This window comes from Rhododendron vialii, chromosome 4a, assembly GCF_030253575.1.
Source record: "Rhododendron vialii isolate Sample 1 chromosome 4a, ASM3025357v1".
NCBI lineage: Eukaryota > Viridiplantae > Streptophyta > Magnoliopsida > Ericales > Ericaceae > Rhododendron > Rhododendron vialii.
Window position 1 is genome coordinate 15,221,553 of NC_080560.1, and position 18,677 is coordinate 15,240,229.

At 37.3% G+C, this 18,677-nt stretch overlaps 1 protein-coding gene across 1 annotated transcript; it reads left to right on the forward strand.

Annotated features, from left to right (window-relative positions):
• The first annotated feature begins 10,840 nt into the window (after positions 1 to 10,840).
• LOC131322850 (transcription initiation factor IIB-2) lies at positions 10,841 to 18,340 on the forward strand. The gene is made up of 7 exons (XM_058354385.1): positions 10,841 to 11,351; positions 14,056 to 14,080; positions 16,220 to 16,349; positions 16,442 to 16,572; positions 16,707 to 16,795; positions 17,730 to 17,806; positions 18,065 to 18,340. Exons 1-7 carry the CDS (start codon positions 10,999 to 11,001, stop codon positions 18,196 to 18,198), a joined length of 939 nt encoding a protein of 312 aa, XP_058210368.1. The 5' UTR covers positions 10,841 to 10,998; the 3' UTR covers positions 18,199 to 18,340.
• Positions 18,341 to 18,677: the final 337 nt, after the last annotated feature.

The window sequence follows — 18,677 nt, forward strand, 5'->3', positions numbered from 1 at the left end:
TAATTACAATCAATATTTTAGATACTTCATTCCATTTCTTTATGTGTAGAATTTATTATAAATATTTTAAGAAAACTTTTTAAAAAATCCACTAAACACCAATAAATATCAATTTTTATTTCTTTTTAAAATTTAATTAGGCTACTTGACAATGAAGAGACATTGTTTTTTGGATTAATGCTAAAAAAATGAAAGGACGTGTTTATAAGTATATATACATATATAAATAAAAATATATATAAATACGCCGGGTCAGGTTCGAAGTGGGTATTTCGGGGCGGGTTTAGTGGCGTGGCACTTTCACCCCGAACCCTACCCGAACCCGGAGGGTTTGGAAATTTCTACCCCGACCTCGACCCGATACCCAAAAATGGGGTGGAAAACCCGCCCCGTTCGGAGGCGGGGCGGGTACGATTGCCATCTCTAGTCAAGATTATTTTGTCGATATATTCCTCTCAATGGTGGAATTCTCTCTTCTTCTTTTTTCTGAAAACAGACGGCCGGGGGCTTTGGTCTCATTCTTGTACTTGGTCACTCTCATGGTAAAGAGAAATTTTTCAGTGCCGGGTGGGCACGGGCCACGTGTACCGTGCACCAATCTCGGCCGTCCAATGAAGTTTTGGACGGTCCAAATCTGTTCGGCTGTTGAGGGGTATTTTAGTCATTTCACACTTTTAAATTAGCCGAACAGATTTGGACCGTCCAAAACTTCATTGAACAGTCGAGATGGTACACGCACCACGTGGCCCGTGCCCACCTGACACCATTGGGATTCGAAAGAGTACGACCCCATTTCTTAGTATCATTTGTGAGTTAGATAATTAGATTACAATTATTTTAATTATTTACTTAGAAAACTTAGAATAAAAATTCAACTATTTGGTTAGATCAATTGTTGAATAGATCATTATCAATCGAACGTCTAGGTTGACTTTAATAATTCTATATAGAAGCACTCTTCAACTGAGTAAGTGTTTTTTTCGTAAAATATTTTTGTACAGCTTCAAATAAGAAAATAAAAGCTACACATTAAAACGTCAAATAACTTACTTTTGTCATATAAGCTAGAAAAAGTTAAATAAAATCTTATTCAGAAATCACACCTAGCTAGCACCATAATTATCTACTTTTCTTCGATAAGTAAGATAAATTAAATTATAAGTTCCGGCAAACGGTACCCATGGTAAATTCATATGGACCCTACACTTAGTTTTACGACTCTTTTGAAGTTGTATAATTGTGAGTAGTAAGGTCTGTAGAGTAGCTTATTTTGGGCAGGTCAGTGACGTAGAAATATTAAATTAATTGCCTATCAATTGTCATAATGTGTCATAAGAAAATGAACCATCTTTATTTTGACATCGTCCATTAATCTTTATAGTCAAACACGCTTAATTGTGGTTTACCATGCTGCGATGGCAATTACCTTCGATTCGTCCCCGCCTCCAACCTTCCCGCCCCGATCCGAGCGGGTATTTCCCGATCCGATAGGCAAATGGGGCGGGTATAGTGTTTGCTTATCCCTCCCCATTTTAACCCGATCCGAACCCGATTATAGATATTTATATTTTTGTATGCATATGTCTAGATAAATTTCATTGTTTTTGATGTAATAAGAGCAATATACCAATTAATAAAACACTAATTTATGTCTTCGTTTTTTTTATTTCTATTTTTTTAACTCTCATCAATCATCAATATCTTTTTTTTTTCAAAACACTCTAAAAAGAATAAAACTAGTCAAATTATTATGGTGAATGGGGACTCGATTTTCCCCCGACTCTAACACCTCTCCGATTTCCCCCCGCTCCGACTTTGATCCAATATAAAATGGGATGGGTTTGGGGGATGTTAAATCCCACTCCGCCCATTGCCATCCCTAACTATGCATGTTCAAAGTCAAAACAATCTGATTCAATGGAGGCCGGCCAGAGTAGGCCTATGTGTTAAGAGAAGCCTAGTTCTACGTGTTAATAGGTAGGTTTTCATACACGGAACCATTTTTTTTATAACTCGGGGTTCAGCTTTTGTACACTTCAATTAATATGGAATCAGGTCCAGTCCAGTTCGGTCCAATTTTGGACCCCTCCCGGATCCACAACAACGATCGGAATCATTCATTTACTAGAGCTTGTCGATTATGTCATCCACGCAAAAAAATTAGCTTGATCAAACATCAATAGGTACATGGATGAAATAAATTTGTACGCAAAAGATGTGATGACAAAAATTAAGTTGAAACTAATAATTGCCCCTTTTTTTCTTGTACAAATCTGTTTCGTTCATATAACTATTAATATTTGATCAAGCTAATTTTGTGTATGGATGACACACTCGACGAGCTCTAAAAAATAAACTGAGCCCACAACTACCCAATATTAGACTGGACTGGACCATATATATACTGGACTGGACCCGACTCCAACTAATATTCATATATGGAACCTAATAAATAAGAGGATGCTATAATATTCCCCCCCCCCCCCCCCCCCCCCCGGGCCCCCGGGACATCTTAATTCCAATTAACCCCAGGCTTTAGTCAAATGGTCATGAAAAAGAAAATAAATGTTTATTCTCAATGAGATCGCATGTTTAAATCTTAAGGGGATCAAACATTTCAAACTTTGAGACCTCTGAAGGGTTTGTCCGGTTATTAACTTTAGGTCCCAAAATTTATTGAAGTACGCATAAACTGGCTCAGACATGCATCCCGGTCAGGAAAAAAACAAGAATTATGTTATGGGAGGTCAAGTATTCCGAATCCATCCAATAGGACACCCATTGATTTTGGACGCCTTTTCTACGAAATTGGGGCACTTGTTGGATCCTTACGAAAGGGAAAGCCCTTAGATTAAGATTAAGGCTCCCATTTTTTGACTATTCGTGCATGGGACTTTCATATTGTTTTTCTTTTCATTTTTATGGGAAGGAAGGACCAGACTTTGAGATTCGTAGCACACTTTCTCTCATTATATAATTAAGAGCAATTGTGTATAAACTATTAGGGGTTCAAAAACTTTCAAACACACATTTTTGGGCTCCACACGCATTAGTGGTATAGTAAATTGAGAGTCGGAAGAGCACTTACTCCGTTCTTATCATTTATTAATTAGTTTTCAAATTATGATTACTTTAATTATTTACTTAGAAAACTTAACATATGTCATAGATATATTTGGTGCAGTTTTTTAAAAGTTAGAGTAAAAGTTCAAACTGTCCAGTGTTCAGTTAAATAACTTGTAGAATAAATTATTATTCTTTTTTTTTTTTTTTGGGTACTTCGAAATATGTAGAATAACTTATTATCAACCGAAGGTCTAGATTGACCTTAATTATTACTCATGTAGGAACTTATAGCACAAGCTATTAATATAGTCTTTTGGGGGGTCAAAAAATTAATTCTAGTACTACTTACCCATACAACTTACATGCACAAATTTACACAAGTATTTTGAGAAATATCCAAGCAAAAGTACAAAAAATTAGATTTTTGGATATTTTCAAAAATACTTGTGTACAAGTCATAATTTTTTACTTTTTCGAATCCTCTCGTCGAGACAAACCAATGATACATAAAACTTTGACGTAAAACTAACAAACATCAAAAAAAAATTAAATAAGGACAAAATAAAAAAAATTGTGGTCCAGAACTTGTTGGTGAGTGGAAACACCATTGGGATTCGAAAGAGTACGACCCCATTTCTTAAGCCATCCACAGTGGTATAATCAAATGCCAATTGTTTTTAAAGTTAACAATGTTGGTGCAAAAGATTACTCACAATGGTATAATCAAACTTAACATCCTTAGAAATAATCAAATTTTGGGCTTTGGATAATCAAAACTAACAACCTTTTTCAATAATCAAAATTTGTGGATCCTACACCACATAAGTTAACTAGTTCCAAAATTTGTATACACACGTGTTTCAACTAGTATTTTCTTCTTCCCTTCTTCGCCCACTCTTTTTTTTTTTTTGGTTAAAAAAATAAAATTGAAGAACAAAAATTTTATATAGCCAAGCTTTTTCGCTACTCCATATCTTTTTCACTTCGCCAACAAACTATTTCTCTTTCTTTTCCTCCAAAAGTGAAACTCATATCTCTCGATCATCTACAATTCAATCCATCGTCGCCGGATTAAGGTGTTTCATTTTTCTTTCCTGTTTCTACTACCCACTCCCGGAAAAAAAAGAAAAAGAAAAAGATCATAATAGGAGGCAAGGAAGTCACTGATTTTTTTTTCAAAATTAAGAAAGGGAATCGATATATTTTAACTCATAAAAAACGTAAATTGAGGGAAGTGAATGACGGGAAACGGGGGGGAGAGAGAATGATATTGTAGTGGACCCCATATTTTGATTATGGACTAAAAGTGACCATAGTGAAGCTTAACATTGTTAAGCTTAGCAACCTCTTGAGCGAATAATCAAAAGTTGATGTGTCAACTTTTGGTTATCCTTTTTTGATTATACCACTGTGGATGTCCTTAGTATCATTTGTGAGTTAGATATTTAGAGTAAGATTATTTTAATTATTTACTTAGAAAACTTAGAATAAAAATTCAACTATTTGGTTAAATCAATTGTTGAATAGATCATTATCAATCGAACGTCTAGGTTGACTTTAATAATTCTATCGAAGCACTCTTCAACTGAGTAAAGTGTTTCTTTGGTAAAATATTTTTTTACAGCGTCAAATAAGCAAATAAAAGCTATACATTAAAACGTTAAATAACTTACTTTTGTCAAATAATTAAGCTAGAAAAATTTGAATAAAATCTTATTCAGAAATCATACCTAGCACCTTATCTACTCTTTTTCAATAAGCGAGATAAGTTAAATTATAAGTCTTAACAGACGATACCCGTGGTAAATTCATATAGACTCTACTCGTAGTTTTACTACTCTTTCGGAGTTTTTGCAAAATTCAGATCAATCCGACCCTCGGTAACATACGATTACAGAAACATTGCAATTTATTTTCAAATCATGATCATATCTGATTCATATGGTCATCGTAAGGGTGAGGTGATATTTGGGGACTCATGCCATCAAAATTGGGTACAAAATTGGGTAAATGGGCCTGACCTAGATTTCTCACACCACATATGCCTTTCTTTCTATCCATTACTCAATTACAGCCTTACAGGGCAATTTTAGGCCCACCAACATGTATGTGCGTGGCTGGTTCTATCCCGTTTCTCCTGCTTGTTTTGAAGTGCCAATTCTTGGCCTAACTCAGTGTCTCACCCAGAATAAATATCTTTTTTCAATGTAATGGTAATATGATTTTTTTTTAAATTGTAGGGGGCGACAGCCCCTACTAGCCCTCTCTGACCCATCATTGCTATGATGTGTTTAGTCATTTCAAGCGATATCGTAGTCAACGAAAGAGTTGGGATGAAATTCAAGTTACCTACCCTATCCCTTCAAGCGATATCATAGTTAACGAAAGAGTTGGGATGAAATTCAAGTTACTTACCATGTCCTGCCTCTTCTTCATTAGGCGGATTGGAAAGTATATTTGTTGTCGAGTAGGGATGGGGAGGTCTAGGGTTGAGAGTCCCTAGTCCCAAACTCATCCTCGATTTTTTGACATATTTTTGATGCATCAGGTATCAGCTTGTGCAGACGTGACACCGACAAATGAAAAGAGAATATGTTAGCTTTTCTACGTAAATAAGCCTCGTCGATTTGTAGTAGTTAAACTTCTGAAAACTAATATGTACAGTATTTGTTACAATAGGTCTTTGTCGCAGGACTACAATTGTGGTTACATCTTCAAATAAAGGCATTTTTCCTAATAAAAACCCGACTGGCAATTCGTTCAATAGTGTGCCTGCTTGAAATTGGGTTCAGCTATGGGATGAGATAAATGTTACTCGTAATTGAGTAGGATCGAAAGAAACACCCCAACCCGTGAGAAAATTGTCAACACAACGGTTATTTGTAACATCTCTCTCATATGGGGTGTGATCCACACATACATGAGGTCCACATCATATGAGATAACGTTACAAATAACCGTAGCATTGACCTCGATTGTAGCAAACCAAGTCTTAGGTGCTCCCAACATTTTTTGACCTAGATTTAGAATCGCAAAAATCAGCCTTTTATAAAACAAAACAAAAAAAAAAATTACAAGTGAGTTACTGTGCACAAGGCCTGCCCTTAGTCACATAATTCTGTAAAAATGTATCACGCTCTTATTCTCAATCCTCACAACTGCGCTCACGCTCTCGCAGATTTTAGTATGTTAGAATGCATTTCAAAGACGCTTTCACGTTCACGGTTGCGCTCTCGTTCACAAATACGCACGCAAATTATGTACCTCAAGCCATGCCTAACTTGCCAAAAAATAATATCAAGCCTTTTAGTCTACACAAGGCCTGTCCATCTCGGCCGTCTTGATTTTAGAACCCCAAACTACAGCTGGCCTTTTAAGTTTGGTCCAAGTCCAACAACTCAAGCCTTAAACTACAGTCAATCTTCTTCCTTTTTTTTATTTTTTATTTCTTAATCTAAAACTACAGTCAATCTAAATCAGGATAAAACAACTCATTACCAAACTGAAAAGAGTCATGCTACGAGCACAAAAATATTGTTGGGATTATGCCCGGTAATCCCACCCGCAACGGAAGCGCAATAAATTAACAAAAACGAAATCACACACAAGAGAACACACACAATCAAAATACGTGGTTTTCCAAACTCGGGTACGTCCACGGGAGAGAGAGAAATCTTCCACTATATGAAAAATAGAAATTACAATGTGAGATGTAAAACCCTTCCGAACTCCTAACACATGACTCACAATGTTTTACATTCACCCCACAACTCTATTTTTCCTCTCAACTATTCTCTCTCTCACACAAAACCTTTCACGGTGGGAAAGATCCCCAGGGGGCTCCCAATCTTTCTGCCTTCTCTGCTCTCTCTCTCTCTCTCTCTACCCTTCACACACGGCACAAATCCCTTAAATACATGGCAGCAAAAGCCTCTAGAATTGCCGATGATATTTTAAAGTTTATCACCACATTTAATGCTCCATGCCAGCCCACTTTCCCAACCATGGCATACAATGACCAACTGTCCAAATCTTTTCCTTTTCCCAAGGGACAAAACCACCGACTTTTCTTTCTTGCTTTTCCCTTATTTTTTCACATAGCAAAAATCCAACAAATATAAGCAAAATTGTGCACAATATGTGTGACTTGCTTCATTGAGAAGTGAAAATTATCTATCTACTAATGACCAATGAAATACTGCCCACGTTGGGTGTGCAAATTGTTGTAATTGTAGACTTTCTTAATTGAAAAACAAAAAAGCCAAAGTATAGGGCTCGGGAAGCTATACTTTTTTGGCTTTTCAGTGTTCCACTCAACGAATTCTCATTTCCCACGATAAAATCTAGCTTCAAACATCGGTTTAGTTTGGGTAAAACATTATGCGGAGTGATTTTACTCGAAAGTAAAGAAAAGGTAAGGAATCGCGTACTCGTACAGACAAACTTATTGTATTTTCCCTTCTCATCCGTATGTTTTTAACTACAAAACCTTGACCCGAACACAGCCTTAGGGGAACTACAATTGCATTCTATCGAACACCTACTGCAGCAACATGAAACTCGCATGACTCCCCTTCCGCAAATTTGATGCTTAATTTCATGCACCCAAACAATGAACTACCTTGTCCAGTACCTAAGTACCAACCATGAAAACGTTCATGACCTCCTCACTACCAAAAAACTAATTGGGCACTTGGCTCGACCGTAGTTTTGCGGGTTTTGGTTGCTGGTTTGTTTAGGGTGTTTTGGCTATTTTTTGTGGTGTTTTCGGTTGGCATCTCGCCTTCTTTGGGTTTTGGTTTTCAGGTGGCATTTTTTTCGCCGGTGTGCCCGTTATCCGTTTAATCTTTGTAATTCTTTTCAAAAATTAGTAAAATCTTTTTGGCTAAGCAAAAAAAAAAAAAAAACGTAGTATAGCTACACTTAGGTGCAGTGAGATTATGGGTTTAACTAGTATGGTCATAAGGAAGTTGACGCCTTGGTTATTGAGTTGGAAGGAATTTGGGTAGTATAATTTCGACGGAGGAAGGGGGGCTGCTGCGTCCCATTTTGGGGCTCATTCCGTTCTCGCTCCGATGATCGGAATCGTTCATTTTATAGAGCTCGTTGAGTAGAACAACTACGAAAAAAATCAGCTTAATTGGATATCATTAAGTACCTAATCGGAACCTTTTTATCTTAAGAGTAGAACAACTATGAAAAAAATCAGCTTAATTGGATATCATTAAGTGCCTGATCGGAACCTTTTTATCTTAAAAAGAATGGATCCGAAACATTGGATCAAATCCACTGTAACCCATGGACTGAGAGTTATATGGGCTCCGATCAGGTATTTAATGTTATCCAATTAAATCGATTTTTTGTATAGTTGTTCTACTCAACGTGCTCTACAAAGTGAACGATTCAGATCATCGGAGCGAGACCGGGGTGGGCCCCAAAATTGAGACAGCAGCCCCCCTCGTCCAATTTCGACTAACGTGTGACCAAAAAATCTAAAAAATGATGACTTTTTTTTTTTTTGTAGAAAAGTTATTTCAAAAACAAACAAGATATAACATAATTTTATCAGGTGAGTTGTGAATGTGTGTATATTTGTATATTTACGTGTTGGTTTTGAAGAGAGTACGGGCCGTTTAGGAGCCCGATTCTGGATTGTGACTATCCATTGTCTAACATTTTTCGTTTGAGAGCTGCATTTTGAGAATGGATTCTTTGACAATACATTATGAAAACTATACTTTTGAGGCACAATCTGAGAATTAGCCATGGATGAGCTTTTCCATTCTCCATTTGGATTATCAGATTCTTGTAGGATAAAAAGACGTAACAACCCCTAACCTTTTTCAATTATTCCAATTTTGCCCTCTACGTTATTAAATCGGAACCATTTTTTTTGTTGTAATTTGTGGGTCATTTTTATTGTTTTTTCTAGGCATGGTACTCTCTAATTTTTTATTGCATAATCGTTGTTTGAGTTTTTAATCAACCAATAATTAAGATTTTTTTGCCCAATTTTTTTTGAAGACTTTTGTGGAGGAAATTTTATTTAGGACTATTTTAATATTTTTTCTAATTTTAAAATGGTTATTCATCAAACTATAATACTACCATAGTAAAAAACCAATTCATAATCTATTTTGAGCATTATCCTCCCAAACACTACTCTTTTGCAAAATCTATTCTGTATATATCTCTTAAACACTCTATCAGATTCATAATATATTCTGACAATAATTCAATATCAATAATAACTCACAATCCAAAATGAAAAATGCAAAAATAATTAGACTCCCAAACGGGCACAATAAGGTAAGTGGATTGTGGGCTTAAAATTGTGGATAATTGTGTATAAGAAAATGGTTACTTACATCTGAAGAAAATACTGTTCCTTTTACCCGATAATGTTTTTAGAAAACATTAATTGTATTAAAAGAAGTAAGATGTAAGATCAATTAATATCTAAGTAATTAAACGATCAACATAAATTGAAGTACTTTCCTCTATATAGATATATAAATATTATTCCTTCTGTTCCTAAATAAATGTCCGCATTGCAAACCTAAGCCTCTAATTTCATTAAAAAAATTCAAACTTGTTTCACAACTCAATGAGTTTTTTTAAGTTATGAAAAAAGTTTGAATTTTTTAACGAAAAAAATACATCTTTTTAAAGGCTGAATATTTATTTAAGAACGGAGGGAAGATAAGATTTAAAAAAAAAAAAAAAAAACAGAAGCCACCGATGCATAATGTGTAAAATAGTATTCAACTACTTTCCTCTATATTTCGTAACATTTGAAGGCGGCGTAAGGTAATCACCAATTTTCATGGAATCAAACACCCCTGGTCCATCTAAGCAGACCATGAATTCCACATGACTTTCCAAACACCTAACAAACTAGTCATTTGCCACCCATAACTTTTCGCATGACTAGCACACACAAGGATTGTGCCGTTCTGTAGTGCGCATCTGGACTGTCCGTTTCTGTAATTAATGATTCAGATATATTTGTTAACTCTTACAGGTAGGAGTTAACTTTGACCGGTAAAATTGGTTCAGCGAATCTGAACCATCAATTACGGAAACAGACGATCCATATGCGCGCTACGAACTTTCTACTTGATTTTCGTCTCGTACGAGAATGATTTTGTTCATGCACCCTCATTTAAAGAAAGTGAACATTATTTTCCATGTGATTTGTGAAAGTTGTGTGAGTCCCACCACAAGCCAACTTATTATTATTACCAAAAAGTGTATTGATTTCATGAAAACTTATTATTACCAAAGAAATATATCGATTTTGTGAACCCTACATAATTTCTACCAATTACAAAGAAGGTAATGTTAACTATCTTTAAAAGAGGGTAAACAAAATTATTCACAATACTTGGTGACCGACCATCTGTTTGGAATCTGTAAGGGATCGGATCTTGTCTAGTAATTACTGACCAATTTCGTCCAGTTTTTTGCATCCAAACCGTTCAAAAGTGTTTTAGATGACCCAAATTTGTTCGGAGGTGTTTTTCATATGTTCTAATAAAAATATATCCGAAAAAACTTGGGCCGTTCAAAACACTTTTAGATGGCTCCAATACAAAAGCCGGACGAAACAGGTCGGTAAAGACTGAACAGGATCGGGATATCATGAGACCAGACAAATGTATAGACCCTAAAAGCATCGGATAATTTTCCTTCTCAGACACCCTCTATAAATACCCTGACTCCCTGGCCTGAGCTGATGTTCATCCCCTCAAATTCATTCATAGGGAGAGAGGAGAGAGAGAGAGATCGGAAACAAATCACCAAACCAAAACCGAGAACAAAAACAAAAACTAAATCACAGCCGTCACAAACACCTCCGATCGCCTATATCCCCAATCTCACCTCTCACCAACAATTACCCAAAACCCAAAACAAACCCTAGAAAACCCAATGGCCGACGTGTACTGCTCCGACTGCAAGCGCGCGACGGAGGTGGTGTTCGACCACTCGGCGGGCGACACTGTCTGCTCGGAGTGCGGGCTGGTCCTGGAGTCCCACTCGATCGACGAGACCTCCGAGTGGCGGACCTTCGCCAACGAGTCGGGCGACAACGACCCCGTCCGTGTCGGCGGGCCCAGCAACCCCCTCCTCACCGACGGCGGCCTGTCCACCGTCATCTCCAAGCCCAACGGCGTCACTTCTGACTTTCTCTCGTCCTCGCTCGGCCGCTGGCAGAATCGCGGCGCCAACCCCGATCGGTCGCTTATTCTGGCGTTTAAGACCATCGCTACCATGTCCGACAGGTACCTAACCCTGATCGGCGCGTTTTAATGCGTGTGCGTATGGATACAGTTGTTCGATTGAATAAACCCTAAAGAGATCCCTTTTTGGATGCTCAGAAAATGTGGGAAAGGGGGAGGAAATACAAAATGGTAGAGGATTGCTACGGACACAGATGTGTACAGATTCGAACACGTGCTTGAAGCACGATAAGTGTGGTGTCTAGAAATGTAGGACGGTTCCGAATACATCTGTGTTCGAATCACTGTAAATGTGGTGTCGTCGACAAACATAGGACCTTTGAAACGCTTTAAATGTGGGGTCTACAAACATGAATCTGTGCGTAATATTCAAATCTGTGTATATTCATCCGTGTCCTTAGTATTTGTGCTATTGTTAGTGTTGAATCTTGGACTATTCGTTGTTGTTTTGTGACCCGTGAAGAGCATGAAAATAAACTCCACTAATACGAGTTTTTGACGTGGCCTAGTTAGGTTTTGGCTTCCCTTGAACACTAAAATGTGGGGAATCAGTTTGAATTTTTTTTTTCATCAATCGTGTCATCTGGTTAATGATTAGGTCTAGGGATAATGAATTTTGCGATTTGCTTGCTCGTATACTATAGGTTAATGCAATCCGATATGCCCTGCAATCGTTATGGAATCAAAGTGATTGGAAATTGGAATGTAGATTAAGAAATCTCAATCCATGTCATGAGAGGCTGACATTTTATAATTATGTTTTCGCCACAAATATGAAAAATCTGTGATTGTGATTAGTTCAGTTGATGATTTGGCAATGGTCTGAATTTTTATTTCATTTTCTCTTGATTATGTGGAATGTAGCAACGAATCAGTCATAACTAGTTCTGTGATGGGAAGACGGGTTGGTAAACAATAGGTAAAACTACACCTATAAGGCAGTCACTCTTCTGTAAACACTTTGTTGGGACAGTTATTTTTTCTCTCTTTTGGCAAAGCAAAGTAATTTGGAGAAAGTTTGTAAGACATGTTGATGTAGGTTACTTGACAGTTTTTTATTTCCTACTTAGGATTTTAAAGTATAATCTACAAGATAGGAGTCCTCAATTTCAAGGTTTGTTGATAGAGGACTACTGCCACCCTATTGTCACCTAATTGCATTTTAGTGCTAGCTATGCCTATTTCTAATACCTATTTCCCTTATGTATAAGTTTCATGGGTTGCAATTGGTTGGTTGGTTGGTGGTTGAGTTCCCTATGGACTTCATAGGTTTCTTGTTTCTCTTAGTGAAGTACAGGGCCTTTTCGGTTAGTGGTCTCCTCTTTCTGTATATGGGCCGCATCCCCTTGATGCTTTACCTAGAATCTTTTTACCTCAATCACCAGAACTACTGAAGAATATAATAGGTACAAAATTATATGCTGCATAACAAAACTACAATCCTTTGCATAATAAAGCTAGAGTGCAGTGATAGCAATTGATGTTGCTTGAATGGATTGGGTTGGATAACCCCTGGATTAGCCAAATCACTCCTACCTAGATTCTCAAGTTTATTTGTCAGTCAAAATCTACATATGTATACAGTCACACTATCCATACAACTGACCCTTTTTTTCTATTTTAGTTCTTTATCTGTTGTAGATTTTTTTTGAAAGCCCGCTTACAAGACTAGTTGGTTTCAGCAGGGGTGAGGGTCCATTTCGTTTAAGAACGTATACGAAACGTGGATATGTATATGACACGAAACGTGGATATGTATATGACACAGTTGACCTGGTGGAGTCACTTCGGTGGCGTGATCCCTGTCCTAATGTCATATTTTAATGTTCACACACAGACACCAAAGATGGATGATTTTGGAGTTCCAGCTTTACACCGTAGGGATTTTGAATTAGCAAATCCTCAACAAGCCTTTGCATCCTCTACTTTGGAGTCTGGACTAGTTGATTGTTTTAAGGAATAATATATTGTCAATATATTTAAGTTCGTGCAAAAAGTAAGAAAGATATAGCTTTATAAATATCTTCGATAATTGTAAGATTTGGGCAATTGTTGTCAAACAGTCAACCATATTGGTGCAAGTCAATCGATTTAGAGAATACAGAATACTTGGCTTTGTAATATTAATAATTCTTTAAAAGGGGTTTTTTACCTTTTCCCATATTACATAGTTACTTCTAGTTTTGAGTTATATGTAGCTTATTGTTGCATGTTGTGCTGTTGTTCCGTGTTCATTGGCTAAACCTTCCCAAGTGTTATCACAAACCTTACCACTGTTGGCATCTTCAGTTGTGATAATCTTATGCCTACACTAGTAGAAAAAAGGATTTCGGTGTATACTCTAGGGCCATTTTATCTTTCGTTATCCTGTTTTGAGGTACAAAAGTATCTTGGAATTATATTAATTCAGATTGGCAAATCAGAAATCACTGCTTTGTAATTGATCCTTTATATTCTGTCACAAAGAAATATGTTTGACTATTTTGCTCCCAGGATTGTTGTCTTTTAACTTGCTGCCTGTGTACATATGACTATGGCCATGATAGGAAAATTGGATTTGACTTCCTAAAAATATGAAGGTTTCCTGATTTTTAGGTTCCTCTTATACTCCTATATAACCTTTTCTTCTGAGTGTTCCTCTATTCTATGCTTCCCTTTTACGTCCCTGTCCTCTTAGATTCTCATTGTTCTATTGTATTCATGAATATAAAACTGATGATGGTAATCCTTCACATTTATGTTGCAGGTTGGGCCTGGTAGCAACCATTAAGGTATGATGCCATTATCATGTTTTATTATATATGTGACAATCAAGGATTTCAATTTTTGTGTGTCCGCAACTATAGTAATGCATGCATTATTGAAGGCATTACCTTATATTCTGAAGTCCCACGCTTAAAGATTTTGCCTATCTTGGCTTTACTTATTGGGGTTGAGTTGAGATTTATTTTTTAGGTATACTTCATTTTTTAGATAATTTTTTGGGTTGTCGTACCAGACGAAATCCATAAACTAGTGCAAGATAGAGTACCAGTAAATGCCAGGCTGATTTTTGTGTGACTCGTCTACAGTATGGTAGATATTACCATGGACTGCAGCCTCTCCACGAGTAGAGTTGAATAATACCATTTAAGTGTAAGATACAAAACAGGACAGGGAAAAAGTTGACAAACACGATAGTTTGCCTAAATATTAAATGTACAGGCCTCAAATTTGCCAGTCTCAATACAACTAGCGCACTTCCTTTTATATTTGATGAGGCCATGGACATTAAAGCTATCCCTCATTGCACCAACTCAATCTATGAGTTGGTGGTCGATGTTTATGAGCTCTGGTTGTAGGGAGTTGTAAGTCCTAGGTCAACTCTTGCCACCCATATAAGCGATGTTATTGTGCACTCTATCTATACGTATCCGTTTGTTAGTGTCATGTGCTACTATGTATCTGATTTATTAATTCCCATGTATATGGAAGAGGGACACGGATTCACGTTTCTCAATATTTTTTGTCCCACTTATACCTCTAAGTCAAGAGTGAAATGTTGTTTACAAGGTCACATAGTGCATTTCATGCATTACAAGGAAGTTGCAAGCCGTAATACTTGGTAAACTTGAATTACTAGATATGCTCTTTGGGTGAACATCCAACTGAACGTGTGTCCCATAACCTAAAGTATCCAGTGGCTGACTGTGAACTTCAAACAGTTAGAACACACCACATAACATAGGTGTTCCCTTTTTGTGAATTGTGCATGTTTTTCAAGTCAATCAGTGTGTCTCTCCATGTGCGAGATGGGGGTCACATGACTCACATTTGGGGGAGTGTTAGGTTAGATGCATCTCTAACGGCTCAAGTTTTGTGATTATTGACGCTCTAACATGGTTCCAAGCACAGTGGATCCTGTTTATGTACAGTACTGCAATCTCGAGAATCGTCCCTTGTTTCCCCCACTTTGAAGAACATGTGAACACACAAGGGTAACAATGAAATTACCGTTCTCTATCAGCTTAACCTGTGGATTATTTAGTGGTTACAGGTTTATAGCCTGTAATCTCCTTCACCCCAATCCAGCCCCTTAACAAAATTAAGTAGAGGCACAACCAATGTCAAATATTTGTGAAGTAGTGGATGTCCTTGCTTCAATCTGCTAGTGCTTATATATGTGTGGAACGACTTTGAGTTGCATGGTAAGGATATTGCATTCCTTGTTTATTTTATTTTTTTTGATAGGCCATTCCTTGTTTACTTAATCGCAAAGGAGAAAGATCGACATAGTTTACTGAAGTTTGTAGATGTGTTCTATATATTTTTTTCTCGATTATGTTGTGGTTGAGAAGTGCAATTGACCTTAATTTGCGTCGGGTGGGGTTCACTATTCAGCATATTAGGACAGAATGTGCTGGTTGGTTGAGGAGAGGATAAGAAGGTTATCACCCTTGTCTGATGGAGCGAAGGGAAGTAATAAAGAACTTCTAGTAAATAACTGTTGGAGGTCTTTTATTCATAGGCATGAAGTTGAACATGGTGGTGCCACAAGAGGTGGTCTTTGCAATACATCTCAAAATGTGGCATTGACTTCTGGCTCCTATGGGACCCAATGAAACTATTCATTTCTTACAGTTCTCTGCTTCACTCACAGGACAAGTGCAGGCAAAAACCAGTTTTGTTGGTGATCTTAGATTTGGTGACTCTTTACCGGTCCATAAGTTGTCTTTGTAGTTGCAATAGTTCTGCAGCTTGTTTATGATCTCATGTTTAAGATTCTTGCAGGACTTCTAATACTACCATGGTGATGTAATCTTAATTTGAAGATTGTTGTACTTCATTTTCTCGTTTCTGTGCATTCCTAGGTTTATTGTGTATCCTCGGAGCTTCAGTGTTTTTGGGTTGTTCTCTGTTTTGTTTTTCAGGATCGAGCCAATGAGATATACAAGAAGGTGGAAGATCAAAAATCTAGTAGAGGAAGAAACCAGGATGCAATTTTGGCTGCTTGCCTATACATAGCTTGTCGGCAAGAGGACAAGCCACGCACTGTTAAGGGTACAGCCTAAGATTTTTTTAACATCTGGATGCTTCCTGATTTCTCTCTATGTGAATGATGAGATTTGCCTGAACCTGTGGATTTCAATTAGAAATCTGCTCTGTTGCCAATGGAGCGACAAAGAAGGAAATTGGTCGAGCAAAAGAATACATAGTGAAACAACTAGAGCTTGAGATGGGTCAATCGGTGGATATGGGTACTATACATGCTGGGGATTTTATGGTGAGTTTTTGGAAATTATGCACTCAAGTTATAATTTTATTGGTCCTTTAGGCAGCTTTTCCTATTATCTCTGATGATCATAATCTTTTCCTGCTATTCAGCGACTGACATGAAATGTTTGTATATATATGTAGAGGCGCTTTTGTTCAAATCTTGGTATGAACAATCAAGCTGTTAAAGCAGCGCAAGAAGCTGTCCAAAAATCAGAAGAGTTTGATATAAGGTAGTTCTGGTTTGCTCTTATGTTGTTACGTTTCATGTGGAGACTGTGTACGTGTAATTTCATGGCAATAGGTGTATTTACAATAAATGTGCTGATTATAAAGCTCTCCGTGTCTTCAGATGGCTCCCTTTTTGTTTTATACTGTATTTAACAAGGCTATAGTTTCTGAACTGAATTTTTTGGAGGAATTAGCTATCAGCACCAATGATATGACAGCTGGGAAAGGATGAATTGTTAATAAATGGAAGACAATAGCTTTTTGAGACCATCTAAGGTTTAAATATTGTGAAGGATATGACAATTCGAAGGCTCCATTGAGAACAAGGCAGTCCGTGAGACTTGCTTGTTTATTCACAGTCAGGAGCAAGAAAGGATTCGGATCAATTGTAAAGGCTCCAGTGAGAACAAGGCAGTCCGTGACACTTGCTTGTTTATTCACAGCCAGGAGCAAGAAAGGATTTGGCTCAATTGTAATTGAGAGACTACTTGGAACTCTAAAATTACTTGTCTCCGTTGTTGCATTAGATCAGCTCACCCATTTCCATTCTGCACGTAGGTCAGTTAGGTTTCCTCTTTGGAAGTTTCTGTTGGATGGCATATGGATGCACAATCTTTTCCAGTCTAAGAAACCGAAAGGACAAGTGGAGTAGGGAGGAAGAAACTATGCCTGTTTGTGCTTTCACTATGAGAGTATCTGTGACAATTGAACTTTTTGCTTTCTAGCTTTAAGGCTCACTGTTTCCAGTTTGCCTGAAACAAACTACCTTGATTTTTCATCTAAATTGGTGAGAAAATCTCCATCAAGTCAAAATTCTGTCCCATGATTGTACATGTTATGTGGTATCCAAATACAGTATGTTAGCAGTCTCCTCGTAATGCGACTGGTAGATGGCTTTCTCCAATGTTAATTGATGTCTTTGCCATGTTATTGCAGGAGGAGCCCTATATCAATTGCAGCGGCCGTCATTTACATTATAACGCAACTTTCAGATGATAAGAAGCCTCTTCGAGGTAAGCATATATTCCATCATTGATGAACCTCGCAGTTGATTTATGGTTTGCACCAATTAATAACTGAACCCGTGGAAGGTTCTGGGCCTTTTGCTGGAAATACTATGTTCTTAATAAGTTGGGCCATTTGTTCATTGGAGTTTCTCACTCTGAACCTCGCATTTGATCCTTACTGCTTCAGAATATATTTGGTAGACAGAATCATTTCTGGATTTTCTTCATACGCATGCATGTAGTTACTGTGGTGTGATTTTGCAGAAGTTTCAATTGCAACTGGTGTCGCGGAAGGGACAATCAGAAATTCGTACAAAGACCTTTATCCCCATATTTCCAAGATAATACCGAGCTGGTATGCCAAGGAAGAGGACCTTAAGAACCTATCAAGTCCTTGAAAAGATTGAGCGAACATTTGCGGGAAAAGTCCTTTTTAAATTGGCACGGGAGGGATTTGTTTTGGATGTTGGGATGGTAACACAGCCAAGTTCTTTTTTTCCAACAAGTATATTATACATTGACTGAAGGATTCTCTCTGAACTAGCTAGCAGTATAACTTGAAGTTGAATTCCTAATTCAAACTGCAAATTGTACATGCCTTTTAAGCTATGTATAACCGTGTTCCCTTGATGCCCACTAAAAGAAAAAAAGAATGCTCTCTCTCTCTCTCTCTCTCTCTCTCTCTCTCTCTCGGGTGATCACCATAGGAAAATGAATGAAGGTTGCCATGATACATATACTTGATATTTTAATGGTGCTGTTCCTACTTCAATTTGATGACTGAGTAGGTAATTCGAAGGGTGGTTTTTTGGTTCAAAAGACTAGTCGGAGCGAGATTTGAAGCATCTGTTGTAGATGCCGGAATAATGTGGACGGC

Bases quoted from the DNA above. Each gene is read 5' to 3' on its own strand.
- LOC131322850 (XM_058354385.1), top strand. From the start codon at position 10,999: ATGGCCGACGTGTACTGCTCCGACTGCAAGCGCGCGACGGAGGTGGTG. The intron at 11,352-14,055 runs GTACCTAACCCT...TTTATGTTGCAG, and splicing joins ATCGCTACCATGTCCGACAG to GTTGGGCCTGGTAGCAACCA. The intron at 16,796-17,729 runs GTAGTTCTGGTT...ATGTTATTGCAG, and splicing joins TCAGAAGAGTTTGATATAAG to GAGGAGCCCTATATCAATTG.